The sequence below is a fragment of the Ascaphus truei genome, chromosome 7 (assembly GCF_040206685.1).
Source record: "Ascaphus truei isolate aAscTru1 chromosome 7, aAscTru1.hap1, whole genome shotgun sequence".
In the NCBI taxonomy this organism is placed as follows: Eukaryota; Metazoa; Chordata; class Amphibia; order Anura; family Ascaphidae; genus Ascaphus; species Ascaphus truei.
Window position 1 is genome coordinate 109,604,824 of NC_134489.1, and position 14,191 is coordinate 109,619,014.

General features: G+C 49.2%; 1 protein-coding gene across 1 annotated transcript in view; it reads right to left on the bottom strand.

Annotated features, from left to right (window-relative positions):
* MYLK (myosin light chain kinase) overlaps positions 1-14,191 on the bottom strand; it is a 375,829-nt gene that overhangs the window by 192,844 nt on the left and 168,794 nt on the right. Inside the window, exons 7-12 of the mRNA XM_075609890.1 lie at positions 10,975-11,140; positions 9,006-9,024; positions 6,585-8,164; positions 5,830-6,033; positions 5,304-5,435; positions 68-220 (exon numbers count right to left, since the gene is read on the bottom strand). Of these exons, the coding sequence (XP_075466005.1) occupies positions 68-220; positions 5,304-5,435; positions 5,830-6,033; positions 6,585-8,164; positions 9,006-9,024; positions 10,975-11,140 (2,254 nt within the window). The remainder of the gene's footprint in view (positions 1-67; positions 221-5,303; positions 5,436-5,829; positions 6,034-6,584; positions 8,165-9,005; positions 9,025-10,974; positions 11,141-14,191) is intronic.

Genomic DNA, 14,191 nt, shown 5'->3' on the forward strand with positions numbered 1-14,191 from the left:
TACTGGATGTCAGACCTGTCCTCCTCACCCTCACACGAGGTGGCTCCCACCTGGACGTGTCACTTACCTGTCACTGTGACAGTTGTGCTGCAGGAAGTTTTCCCACAGCTGTTCTGTGCCAGGCAGGTGTACACCCCCTCATCTTCTGGAAGAGCGTCCTGCACCGTCAGCTTCGCCACTCCGTCGTCATACTTGGAGTGGGCATACTGGATGGGCTGGTCTGTGAGTGACAAAGAGTTAACAGTCACCATGCAGATTTCCACCAATACCTTCACTGCTCAAAAGGCCAGCAATGGATTTAGAGGTGTATACAGAGCTTTACAAAAGGTGTGTGTGGAGGGGGAGTGTATACCAATGGTGTTGGTAGGTTTAGAAATGTAAGAGGGTGTTGCATTACTAAAAATGTGTGCGTAGATACTATGTGGTCCCTATTGGTATATAGGGATAGAATTGCCTTGTACATTTGTATGTGTAAGAGACAGCTGTGTGTGCGTTCATATACTGTAGTGCAGTATGTATAGACATGGCCTTTAGCACTTATGGGTAGAGAGTTCACTTGTGTCAGTAATGACTCATAAAACTTCGGTTTCGGTTTCAGCCACTGCTAAGTGTCCCGAACAGTTGCATAAATTTGTATTCATGCAAATGTCTCTCTTCTGTGTTCTAAGATTACCTTTGAGTATGACCACCTTCACATCGTTCATCTTATGTCCAGAGTCAGAGAAATGTTCGCCGACAGGACTGTCTCTTGTTCCACGTGTGATGCTGTGGCGATGCAGATTCATTCTCTCGTTTAGCCCCTGTCCTGTCTCACCTATGTAGTAGCAGCCCCTTCGGCATTTCATGCACACGATAAGGTACACGACATTGCTGGAGGAACAGGTGAACCTTCTTCTGATTTTGTGAGCCACTACACAAGAGAACACTCTTCCTATGAGTGCTAAATCCCATGTCTATAAATACTGCACTACATGAATGTACACACACCTGTCTCTTACACATACAAATGTACAATGTACTTCTATCCCTATTTATCAATGTGCCTGCCTCTCGTGCCTCTGTGCCTGCCTATGGGGCCTCTGGGGCTACTGTGCCTGCCTCTCATGTCTCTGTCTCCCACCAATGCATCTAGCTTGGTGTATTGGGTTAATGGTGGAGTCATCTAGTGCAAGAGTGAAACCCAGTCTAGGAGTAAATTTAGGAGGGAAAAGGAGGGTCTGGGGTGCAGCAACTGTGGGTGGGAGTGAAGAGGAGCATGTTCCAGCACAGGAAACACAAAGTGTGACCAGGTAAATAAGTGAGGACAGTGTCCCCGAGGCCAATAGAATGGAATGGAGGTTGTGCAGAAGGAGGGGGATCAAAAGTATCAAACGCAGCATAAAGGTCCATAATATTAAGATCAGTCTCCGTGGGGTGGTTAGGGGAGTATCAGTGGAGTGGTTAGGGGAGTCTCAGTGGAGGGGTTAGGGGAGTATCAGTGGAGTGGTTAGGGGAGTCTCAGTGGAGGGCTTAAGGGAGTCTCAGTGGAGTGGTTAGGGGAGTCTCAGTGGAGTGGTTAGTGGAGTCGCAGTGGAGGGGTTAGGGGAGTCTCAGTGGAGGAGTTAGGGGAGTCTCAGTGGAGGGGTTAGGGGAGTCTCAGTGGAGGGGTTAGGGGAGTCGCAGTGGAGGGGTTAGGGGAGTTTCAGTAGAGGGGTTAGGGGAGAGTGGAGGGGTTAAGAGAGTCTCAGTGGAGGGGTTAGGGGAGTCTCAGTGGAGGGGTTAGGGGAGTCTCAGTGGAGGGGTTAGGGGAGTCTCCGTGGAGGGGTTAGGGGAGTCTCAGTGGAGGGGTTAGGGGAGTTTCAGTGGAGGGGTTAGGGGATTATCAGTGGAGTGGAATGGTTAGGGGAGTCTCAGTGGAGTGGTTAGGGGAGTCGCAGTGGAGGGGTTAGGGGAGTCTCAGTGGAGTGGTTAGGGGAGTCTCAGTGGAGGGGTTAGGGGAGTCTCAGTGGAGGAGTTAGGGGAGTCTCAGTGGAGGGGTTAGGGGAGTCTCAGTGGAGGGGTTAGGGGAGTCGCAGTGAGGTGGTTAGGGGAGTCTCAGTGGAGGGGTTAAGAGAGTCTCAGTGGAGGGGTTAGGGGAGTCTCAGTGGAGGGGTTAGGGGAGTCTCAGTGGAGGGGTTAGGGGAGTCTCAGTGGAGGGGTTAGGGGAGTCGCAGTGGAGGGGTTAGGGGAATCTCAGTGGAGGGGTTAGGGGAGTTTCAGTGGAGGGGTTAGGGGAGTCTCAGTGGAGGGGTTAGGGGAGTCTCCGTGGAGGGGTTAGGGGAGTCTCAGTGGAGGGGTTAGGGGAGTCTCAGTGGAGGAGTTAGGGGAGTCTCAGTGGAGGGGTTAGGGGAGTCGCAGTGAGGTGGTTAGGGGAGTCTCAGTGGAGGGGCTAGGGGAGTCGCAGTGGAGGGGTTAGGGGAGTCTCAGTGGAGTGGTTAGTGGAGTCTCAGTGGAGGGGTTAGAACAGAATCCAGACTGAGGTGTGTCAAGGACAGAGTTTGAAGAGAGAAAGTCCAGCATGTGGTTATAAATAAGTCGTTCAAGAAGTTTGGATGCAAATGGCAGGAGGGAAATAGGACGATAGCTGGAAGCGGCACGATCAAGGGAAGGTTTCTTCAGCGTGGGTGTGACAGACCCCTGCTTGGAGGAGAAAGGAAACGATCCTGTGTTCCAAGAGAGAGGGTGAGAAGATGAGTTAGTGCAGGAATAATGGTGGTGGGGAGTGATCGGGGGAGATGTGAAGTGATAGGTATCCGAGTGCAGGTTGTAGAGGAGAATATGGAGAGAAGACTAGAGACTTCCTCCACATTACCTTGTTGGAAGCAGCGGAGGATTGCTTTGAGAGCTTGGCTGCGCCTCTTTGATGTACATGGGGTTTGAGAAAGGGCAATGTAGTCAACTTAATCTTTAAAGTTATTAGCAAGGTCTTAGTCATAAGGGAAGTACTTCTAACTGGAGTGGGTGGACAAAGGAGAGAGTTGAAAGTGCAAAGCAGGTGTTGTGGATTGAAGGGCATGGTAAACACAGTATGAAGGACATGGTAGATACAGTATGAAGGACTATAAGTAGTTTTGTTTAGAAATGGGATTGCATCTCTGGAGGTATCGTGTTTTGTTGGTGTGCCATGGTTGAGGATTCATGAGACAGTAGCACCGAGTTGTGGCAGATGCAATCTGGTCAATGGTAGATGAAGGAGAACTATGTGTATGAGGTGGCCAAGTCAGGGCGCGGGAGGGCGGTTAACGGAGAGAGGAGGGTTTGCAGAGTGGTAGAGAGCTATGAAACATATGTTACGTAAGTTCCAGTACGTGTGAGAAGAGGTAGGTGAGGGGGATGAGGCAGGAAGTAGAGTGAGGGAGAAGAAGAGGAGATGGAAATCAGAGAGAGGGTACAGTAAGTTAGAGAAATGAGAGGGAGCAGGGATGTGACCATCACAATGCGAGGACAACTGGTCCACTGGGAGAGACCAAGGGATGAGCTTAAAGAGAGGAGATGGCAGGCAGGGCTGGAGCTTTAGGGCTGTCAATAGGAATATTCAAGTTCCCTACAAGGAGTGTGGGAACTCAGAAGAGAGAAAGTGTGGGAGCCAGGCAGCATCTTGTATAGAATCCTATAGGTAGGTAGGGGGGCGGAAGATAACCGCAACATGGAGAGGGACAGAAGAATAAATACGTATAGAGTCTGCTTCAAATGAGAGTGAAGGACAAGGGGGTGCAGCTTGAGAGGTGCCTTGAGGAGAATGCGGTATGCCTACTTCTCCGCCATGTCTGTTTCCTGGTCAAGGGTATGACGAAAGCAGAGGCCACTGACAGTGCCACAGAGGAGGCGAGTCGTGTCCCGGGGATAAGTGATAGGTGGAAGGAGTTAGAGAGAAAAAGGTTGCAAACAGCAGTAAGTTTATTGCAGACAGAGGGCATTCTATAGCGAGCAGGGAAAAGGAAGGGAGGTGGGGGATGTGAATGCGTTTGGAGTGGCTGGCAGTGCAGGGTATGGAGGGGCTTCTGGGGCAAACAATGGGCGAGGGAGGGGGCAGGATTTGGTGATATGGTGATATGTCCACACCGTGCAATAGGAGAAGTAAAGACAGATAGAGGTGGTAGGGAAGGAATTTACGGGAGATTTTCGGTTGGCAGGCGAGGAGGCGGCGGGGTTCATGGCGGCACGCAGAGTAACAATGCAGGAGAGATTTCAAAACCGGGAAGTTTTGGGAGAAGTGGTCTGAGAGCTATTAGGGGCAATAAAAGCAGCAATCCTGCGTCCCTATTTTAAGTTATTAGATTGAAGCAGGGGTCTCCGGAGCTGAACTGCGCTAATTTCAGCTCCGGAGACCCCTGCTTCCCGAGATACTTAGACGTATGGGATGAAGTCCTCACTTCCTATTGGCCCGCGTGATGCGGGACATTTAAATGCCGCCATTTTGCTAGCCCCACCAAGCCCCTGCCGGCACAGAGATACCGGCACCCCTACGGCGGTATTTCGGGGGGGAGCAGGGAGTCCCCGGGGGTGATATTAATGCAGTTCAGCTCCACAGACTCCCAGGATTGCGGCTTTAAGGAGATTGTTAGGGAAGGCAGAGAAAGTAAACAGAGCGGGGAAGTGAGGGGCGGAGGTGAACAGTCATCTTTTTAATTAACTTTACAAATATTTCTCCAAAATACAGAACTTCGGGGGAATTTCACAACCAAATGTGTGCCCAGAGTATCTTTATTTTCTGATCTGCAAACCAGGCTATTTATTGTACATCTTTAGAAGGTTGATATCAGCTGTGACACTGCCCCCAAGTGGACACATGCTCAACTGCAGAGCACCATGGAGCACAGAAGCCTGGTTACTGCTGCAGTGAGCGGTACTAAGTATCCCCCTGTTCCTATTCACCTGGATCAACCCCCCCTCCCAAACCTGAGCCATGTGAGCAATGAATTACTAAGGGAGGAAAGAAACACCACCCTAAAACAAACAAACAAACTGGTTCTATTCAAATTATAGTCCATAGCTTTGAAACCTCTCAGGTCTCTTCTTTAAGTTTCAAAGTGCACATGAAAAAGAGACCTATGATGTTTCAATAACTCTGTAAAGAAACATTTCTTGTATGATGAATTCTTATATTGATCCATATACAGTATTGATATATTGGAAACGGGAAGCATAGCAACAGTTTTCTTATTCATGTATTTATTCTGCTGTTGGTTCTGGATAGCGTAGTGAGCGGACCACTCGCTGCCTGCTGAACCCGCCGTCATATCACACAACCTGTACTTGCGCTGTCTCGCCGCGCTGCGTCTTACCATTCAACAGCCACGTGATTTCTGGGGCCGGCTCCCCCTGCACTGAACACTCCAGCACGAAATCCTGCCCCTCCATCACAGAGCAACCTTGCAAGACACGACAAAAATGTGGGGCGACCTCAGCCGGTGACCCTGAAAACCAAAGGCAGAAAACGCCAGATATATTTGGCTACATTTAGCCCTGATCATTTGGTTTTGCCCGTTGAATTATACCTGTGGCAAATCAATACCTTTTATTGGTTCAAATGCACACTCTGACTCCCAACCCAAAACCTGGAATTCTCCAACATTGGTACACTTTCTAATTGCTTAATTCATGAAAGGAACATTTTCTGCAGCTTTTGGGCAAAGGTTATGAACCTGGCATCGCACGGCCGCAGTAAAGCACGCACGGTAAATCCAACACACTACTCAGATTCCCTAAATGCTGCTAAGTTTTACAGCCCATTCCAGCGACCACGAATGGGCCAGAACCTCTTCCCTGCCGGTGGAGGTGGACGCCCCTCCCGGGAACCGAGTGACTTACGTTTCACATTGAGAGCCCAGCTGCTGGATGAGCGACCTCTCGTGTTGGAGATTTCGCAGCTGTAGGATCCGCTCTCTCCGGTCTGGGCTCTCAGCAAGTGCAAGCAATGAAACCCTCCTCTCTCCTTGATTTGAACTCCCTCCTTCTCTGCCACGGGGGAACCGTCTTTAAACCATTCAATGCGTGGCTTCGGCACCCCTGAAACTGGGAGATATATTCAAAATCATTTTCATCCCGTGCTGCGCTGTATAATAATAATACCAGGGCTAATAACACCGATCTTCCCCACACTGCACCTCCAGGCCCTCAGGGAAACGGAGTGTGCTGCACACACACCGCGTGCCATATTAACCCCTGCACAGCGCATGAGAAGTAGGGAGGTAACAGTGCAACCTGGATACTCCAAGTTCTAAAACGCTCTGCAAACCTGCGTATTACAATACAGTACTCTATAGAAGAGAGTATTTCCTTGAAATACAATATCATGGACACCTGGTTACTTCAGGTTTTGCTGCATTGGGGTTATTGGGTTCTCTTTATTCCAAAGCAGGGATACTAAAATAGTCCAAACACCAGCAGCCATCTTGTTCTGTCTCTGTTATCAAAACCTATTACAAATAAGATTATTTCCCCATTTTTAGATTTGTGTAATAGGTTTGTTCTTAAGAATGTATTTCAGATGCCTGGGCGCAAAGAGTGCAAGACATGTGTCAGTGACATTCTTCCAAAAGTGATGTCATCAATAAAGAAGATACCTTTACACTTGAATATGACGTCACAGCCTTCAGACACCTCCTGGCTTGTTGGATTCAGGTCAAAGATGGGGATTGTTCCGAGATCTTCCTCAGGCATCTTCCAGTCCTCAGAAGCCGGTTCTCTTATTGGGCAGTGTGGAGTAACCTTCTGTTTCAGTGCTACGACCTCTGCCTTCTTGTCCTCCTGTCTTCTCGTGTCACGGTTACACTCGGAGTCTGGTGGGGTTTTTATCTTGATGGATTTTAGAGTGATGGTGCTGGAGGTCTTCTGCTGATATTTCATGTCTCCAGCGGTATCCTGTCTGCTCTCTGGGGTTTGGTGAAGATGAAATCCAGAGGATTCTCTAGATTTGGACAAGACACTAGGTGTTTCTATTGGAGCAAGGTCTGTAGTCTCTTTTCTTGTGAAGAGAGGATGCTCTCTTGAGAAAGAGTCAGGTGTCTCTTTTGAAGAGAGACACTTGCTATCTTTTGAAGAGGTCTCTTTTGTGATGTTCTCTTTGGGGGTCACATGGTGTGTCTTGGTGGAAGGTGTCTCTTTGGAGATACTCTCCTGGAGAGATGTCTTTCTAGAGGATCTCTCTCCTAGAGAAATGTCTTCCTTTTCTCTGAGGGAGGTGTGTGATGTCTCTTTTGTGGTGCTATGAGGTATAACAACCTTGTATTGGGTACTATTGGCCTCATTTGAAGTAATCCCATCCGTTGCAGAGACAGGAGGAATTTTCATTGCAGACACCTGGAGTGTCCCTCCGGGAGTGTGACAAGTTGTCTCTTTCAGGTCAATGTGCGGAGTCCCTTTTGAAGAAATATTCCTGGTTTTTGAGCCTAGAGTAGGCGTGTAAAGTGAAGATGTCTCATTTGGGGAGATAGTGGGTGTCTCTTTCGATGAGGCAAACATTTTCACTTTTGAGTCTATATTCCTTGTGTACCGTGAAGTGACAGGAGATGTCTCTTTAGCGAATAAAGTAGGTATCTCTTTGGCGGAGACTGACTCTCTCCCTTTCGAGTCTACATTACATGAGTAGCGTGAAGCAACAGAAGGTGTCTCTTTTGAGGAGATAGCGGGAGTCTCTTTCACAGAGAGTTTGGAGTCTAAATTAGATGTATAACGTAAAGCAATGTGAGAGTCCTTCGCGGACACAGTGGGGCGCCCTTTTGGACAGAATGGTGCTCTAGCTTTTGGATCTACAATGGAGGGGAAATGTGGCGTAGTGGGAGGTGCCCCTTTGGTTGACGTTTGGGTGGTGCCTGAGGTATAGGAGGTTTCCCTCACGGAACACCCAGGGCGTTCCTGGGAGGAATCACTGGGGGCTTCACGTGAGGCTGTTGAAGTGGCATATTTTGGGGAGGCACTTGTTGAGTCTCTCTTTGAGGTAGACAGCACCTGTTTAGGAGACATTGCGGACGTCTCCGTCTTCTCTTCCTGAGAAAGTGTCCCCGGTTTCACGCCTGGTTGCGCTTTGGTTCCAGCTGTGATGTCACTGCCGATGACCCTCTGGCTTTTAGTAATTCCATTTGTTGTCGTGTGTTTGGTTTCGGAGGTCTCAGTTGTTTGAGCGCACCCCGGGCGCGTGGCGATACTGAAAAAGGTGGAATAAAACCGTGCGATAAGTAACACAAGAGTGGCACGCAATGCACTACTGCGTAATATATAATGGGATACCCCATCATTCCACGTCTTCTCCACGTCACAAACTGAAACGCGTCGGTGGGGCAGAGTATGGGGCGTACTGATAACACATCAGCAACTTTCTCTAACAAGAGGGGCATATCACCCCCAAATATATCAACACAATTAAGTGCCAGGGGAACTTGTATTGGGGACTTCAGTCAGTGAAATGCCTCTAAAAAAGTTCATTGGTTTTGTATTTTAGCATTATATATTTATTTGTGTGTACATACATTTTTTTAATATCAATATTAACTTAATTAAATTCATGCAACTGAATATTTAATACATATATATTTTTTGTTTCTTTAAAATACATTTATATGTACACTATTTTCATTTTGCATTATTATTATTATTATTATTTTCACTGTTGCATTTCTCTCTCGAGCCCATGCCAGGTCCTGCCTCGTTCCTCCCTGGGGTGCATCAGGCCAAGCCACGGTTTGGGTCAATCAGAACCGTGGGAGTTCGGATCCCCCCTCCCCCACCCCCCTGAACTCGCCCATCTTTAATAATTACAGATACAGTCTCCCTGGCTTGCTGGTATATACCCGCTCTTTCTAACTCATGGCTAACATTTCCTATTGCTCCCTATAGCTCACCGCTGACGCATGAATGCGGATCCCACGCACACGTGCATATTACAAGGTATATTCCACGTAAACTAATTAATACAGAGTCCTTAACCTCTCTATTAAAAAAAGAATGATAAAGAAATGCAGGAAATATGAAATCTAGAAGGAACGTACCCGTCTGTCTTTTCCAAGCCTGAAATAGAGTAAATGACGGGATCAGTTCAGCATTTCCTTAAATACACATTACACCGCGTAAAACAAGTGTGAAAACCCCATGCTCCATGTCTACTAAGTGGAGCCATGTAACAAATCTCTGCCTGGCGCTAGAAGACACCTTGTGGCATAGCACTGTTTAGTACATCTTGGCCGGTATGTCTTATTCTGATGCTTTTGGGGGGTTTGTTAACTATGACTGTGGCAGCGTGACAAGAAACCTTATTGAAGGGCGAGAAAAGCCGCAATACAAACCCCCCCCCCCCCCCCAGTGTGTATCGTGTTACTTGGGAAGATTTGGTGTTACTAGGTAGGTAAATATGGGGAACAGACAGTTTATTTATTCTCGTAGCTTTATAGTGGTTCAGAAATCAGAAGAATAAAAACGTATTCATAAGCAACCTCGTTAACTTCTCTGCTAACGAACAGTGTTTCGCTCCAAATTCTGAAGCTGGGAGACTTCTGTAGCAGATTCCCCTGGAAAGTTACCTCCAACTATTGTCCTATAAACATTTATTTCCTTTCAGGTTCATGCAGTTACTGCGCGAGTCAGGCCGGTGTCACAGAGAAACGCGCGGTCCTGTGATCCGGCGCCACTATCACAGCAAAGGGACTCAGTCTGGGAAATAAACATTGCAAGGTGCGCCTACCAAACACACACCGGCAGCTCAGGCCTCGTTCAGGCGCAAAGCGATGTGACGTGCGCGCGCTTACAGGCGCAAAGCGATGTGACGTGCGCGCGCTTACAGGCACAAAGCGATGTGACGTGCGCGTGCTTACAGGCACAAAGCGATGTGACGTGCGCGTGCTTACAGGCACAAAGCGAAGCGACGTGTGCGCGCTTACAGGCACAAAGCGATGTGACGTGCGCGCGCTTACAGGCGCAAAGCGATGTGACGTGCGCGCGCTTACAGGCGCAAAGCGATGTGACGTGCGCGCGCTTACAGGCGCAAAGCGATGTGACGTGCGCGCTTACAGGCACAAAGCGAAGCGACGTGCGCGCGCTTACAGGCACAAAGCGATGTGACGTGTGCGCGCTTACAGGCACAAAGCGAAGCGACGTGCGCGCGCTTACAGGCGCAAAGCGATGTGACGTGTGCGCGCTTACAGGCACAAAGCGAAGCGACGTGCGCGCGCTTACAGGCGCAAAGCGAAGCGACGTGCGCGCGCTTACAGGCACAAAGCGATGTGACGTGTGCGCGCTTACAGGCACAAAGCGAAGCGACGTGCGCGCGCTTACAGGCACAAAGCGACGTGACGTGTGCGCGCTTACAGGCACAAAGCGATGTGACGTGCGCGCGCTTACAGGCACAAAGCGACGTGACGTGTGCGCGCTTACAGGCACAAAGCGATGTGACGTGCGCGCGCTTACAGGCACAAAGCGATGTGACGTGTGCGCGCTTACAGGCACAAAGCGATGTGATGTGCGCGCGCTTACAGGCACAAAGCGAAGCGACATGCGCGCGCTTACAGGCACAAAGCGATGTGACGTGTGCGCGCTTACAGGCGCAAAGCGATGTGACGTGTGCGCGCTTACAGGCACGCGCACGTGCGCCACTCTTTCGCTGTGTTCTATGGGAGTTGTCGAACTGAAAATGACCCGCGGCTGCGCAGTACAGCGTTGACGCCGCTGCACGCGAAGGAGACAACTGTAGTGGTCATTTCAAGCGGCAGCCGCGTCACGTGCACTTCGCCAGCCAATCACAAACACGCACACTTTTTATTTATTTTTTAAAGACCCGCCTCCAATCGCGTCATTCTGTCTGCCGGGGGTGAGCACACATCGCCCAGCAGAGAGGCGCGGACGCGCAGTAGCGTTGCAGCCTGTCTGAGCTCAGCCTTAGAATAGTGCCGTTCTATAAGGACACACAACTTACACAGAGTAACAACACAATGCAACCCCCTGTATACAAGGGTGATGTATATTTACCTTGCACAGCGAGATCTACAGACACAGAGGTTGTCCCCGAGCTGTTTATCACGGAGCACACGTAGGTTCCTGCGTCGAGCTTACTGACTCCTTGTATCTCCATGATGTGCACCCCGGACTTCTCAAACATGTTCAAACGGTCACTCCCCTGCAGCCGAATATTCGCCTGCAGCAAAACATCACGGGACCGAAGTGAACAGGAATAATGCCGTGTTCTGGCTCCTACAGGCAAACATTATTCAGCTTTTCTTAACCGAGTAAAAAGGTAAAAAAATAAATGGCAAAAAAATACCCCAATAAAAGTGTTGTATGAAAATAGAAGATGCTAAAAACGTAAGATGATTGTTTAGGAATAAGCAATGTTCTCAAGTTTATTTTATGCTCCTTTTTCATGCAGTTTCCTGAAATTTGTTTTGGTTTTGCCAGAACTCGTTGGGTTTGGACAATGGAAATTGGCACTTTTGTGCAGAACTTTGCAGGTTTTTATTCCCGGACCCTGCAGTTCACCCAGTCCCATTCAGTGCCAGGGGGTCATGCCCCATCTGAGACCAGGATCCCTCGGGCACTCACTATCACGCAATCACTTCCCCCGGTGAGGTTAAGGTACTTCCCTTCTGTTTAGTGCCCGGTCAGCGCCCCTGGGAATTAATATCATTTATCTATAAAGCTCCAACATATTGTGCCGTACGGTATAATGGGGGAACAGAGACACATAAATCCCAAACCTAATGCCAAGTAAGGACAAACAAGCGGAAGCCGATACTAGACACTCCCTAGTAAAAGCGCAAAACCCGCGGACGCACAGTGTGTGTCCCCAGTCCCCCGCGGTACGACCCTTCACGATGTGCGCTGTACGATAACAGGTCATTTATATCACGAGAATCGGTCCCGGAGTTCGGCTCGGACGTCCAAACACTTAGAGTCTGCCACCTTCACATTCTGAACCTGCTCACGGTGACGGTCATTGCTGCGGCTTCCGGTAACTGAACTCTAAGGTCGTGATTATTCACGGAAACGCGCGCGCTGCGCGTAGCTGCTGGGCGGCTGTCTCCTGGCGCAATCTGCAGATCTGTTCGTGGCTGGCGACGGCCACGTCACGTGAGCGGTTCCAGCCAATGAGGGCGACCCGCTCATGGCCACGCCTCCGCCACGCCCCCTTGCCTGCTCTCCACTGGCTCCCTGATATAATGACAGCGCTGCTCGGCGACAGCGCTGGGTGATGTCACAGAATAGCGCTGCCGCCTCGCAGCATTTGGTATAATTGAGCCCTTAGGGTTTAACTAAGTGACCCTCACTTTTGAGAAAAGAGCAGACACGTATTTAACTCTATGATTTCTCCTGTTGGATGTTGCATTGGGGGTCTCTGGGGGGGGGTCTCTGGGGGGGGTCTCTGGGGGGGTCTCTGTGAGGGTCTCGGGGGGGGTCTCTGGGATATGTGACCCTACAAGCAGAACGGCATTAAAAAGGAAGATCTTGTTTTGCATCCGACAGAAGAAGTTACCTTTCTTCAGTCCCAGGTATCCAGAACAGGGGCGGCCAACTCCAGTCCTTAAGCGCCACCAACAGGTCAGGTTTTCAGGATATCCCTGCTTCAGCATAGGTGGCTCAATCAGTGGCTCAGTCAAAGACTGAGCCACCTGTGCTGACGCAGGGACTGATTGAGCCACCTGAGATGAAGCAGGGATATCCTTGAAAACCTGACCTGTTGGTGGCCCTTAAGGACTGGAGTTTGCCAGTCCTGCTCTAGACACACTGGGCTTGTAATGAAGGTGAAAGCGCTCAGGTTTGCAACACCTAGGACACCATGATTACAAAATATTATAGATTTTAAGGTTTGTTACACAGCTGTTTATGACGGAAAGTTTAACTCAGTAATAACAAAATCCCGCTAGTTACGGGATCCACGGAAGTCTGCTACCGCCGTCCTAATATCGAGGCGATCAAAATCACTAACGGACTTTATTTCCGTGGATTGGCCATGTTAGAGGCCACACCTCCCTTGCATATCATTAGCGCTAATGGGCGTTATAGTTAACGCAATGCTTAGGTTAGCGCCTCGGTAAGTCCGTAACGGACCTCGGTGAATCTGGTCCTAAGGGCGGTAACAATGCTGTTGTGGTCCCAAATGGTCGGGGTTTCACGGCATTTCTTGAGGTTATATAAATCACCGAGGAATCTGACAATGAAGTATGTGGTCAAATGAAAAATGAAACGGAAAGGCGGCTTTTAAAAGAAAAATATTATTTTGAACTAAGTGAGTTGGTGCTTTAAGGCGCTGGCGCGTCCCCAGGCGCTCTCCCGCGTCTCCGCTCTGACAGCCGGTTGAATGGGTAACTAATCTGATTTCTTTATCTTGGAAGATTATCAAAAGTAAAGTGCAGCGTTTTCTCAAATCTGAAGTGAAAACCAACGTATGTGGTGACTAGGAAATAAGAACGTTGTCATGTCAGCCGGGACTTTATTACAGGGCGAGTGAGCGGGCGTCTGTGTTAGGAATGCAACGCCTCATACAGGGGGGAAAGAGTGCAAAGCGCTCACATTCGGTTCTTTTATTCATCGGAAGAACGTGGATAATAAGTAAGTACCGGGGAGGAGACGACACGAGAGGACAACGACCGCTTATTTCCGTAGCCCTAAAACCTAGGAGATAACTCTGAGTGCTACAGAATAGAACAGGAAGGTTAGAATCACAGTGCACAGCATAAAAGCAGCCTGGAGTGTTAGCACACGGGGCGAGGGGAGGAACATTTTACATTAACTGCTCAAAATACAGAAAGAGAGGTGCCAGCTTTAGGGAGAATGACGGGACTTCCAGGAGACGTGTTATGTTTGTACGGCCTGGAAATGATATATTATTTTGTTCTTTGTGACTGATCTGTTCATTAACCCAGTCACTGCCACAGGGGCAAGGAACTCACTGTTCTGCAATAGTGTAGCACAGGGCGTCTCAAGACCCCACCAACAGGTCAGGTTTAAAGATGCTCCAGCTTCAGCACAGGTGGTGCAGTCAAAGACTGAGCCAGTGATTGGGCCATCTTCGCTGAAGCAGGGGTATCCTTAAAACCTGACCTGTTGGTGGCCCTTGAGGACTGGAGTTGGCCGCCCCTGGTTTAAGGGTTCAAACCTCAGACATTATCCCCAAAGGCTTATTCCTATTTAAAAAAAGAAGATAGGATGATTGAGTAAATAAGAAAGCAGTGGTATTAAGTACCCCCCC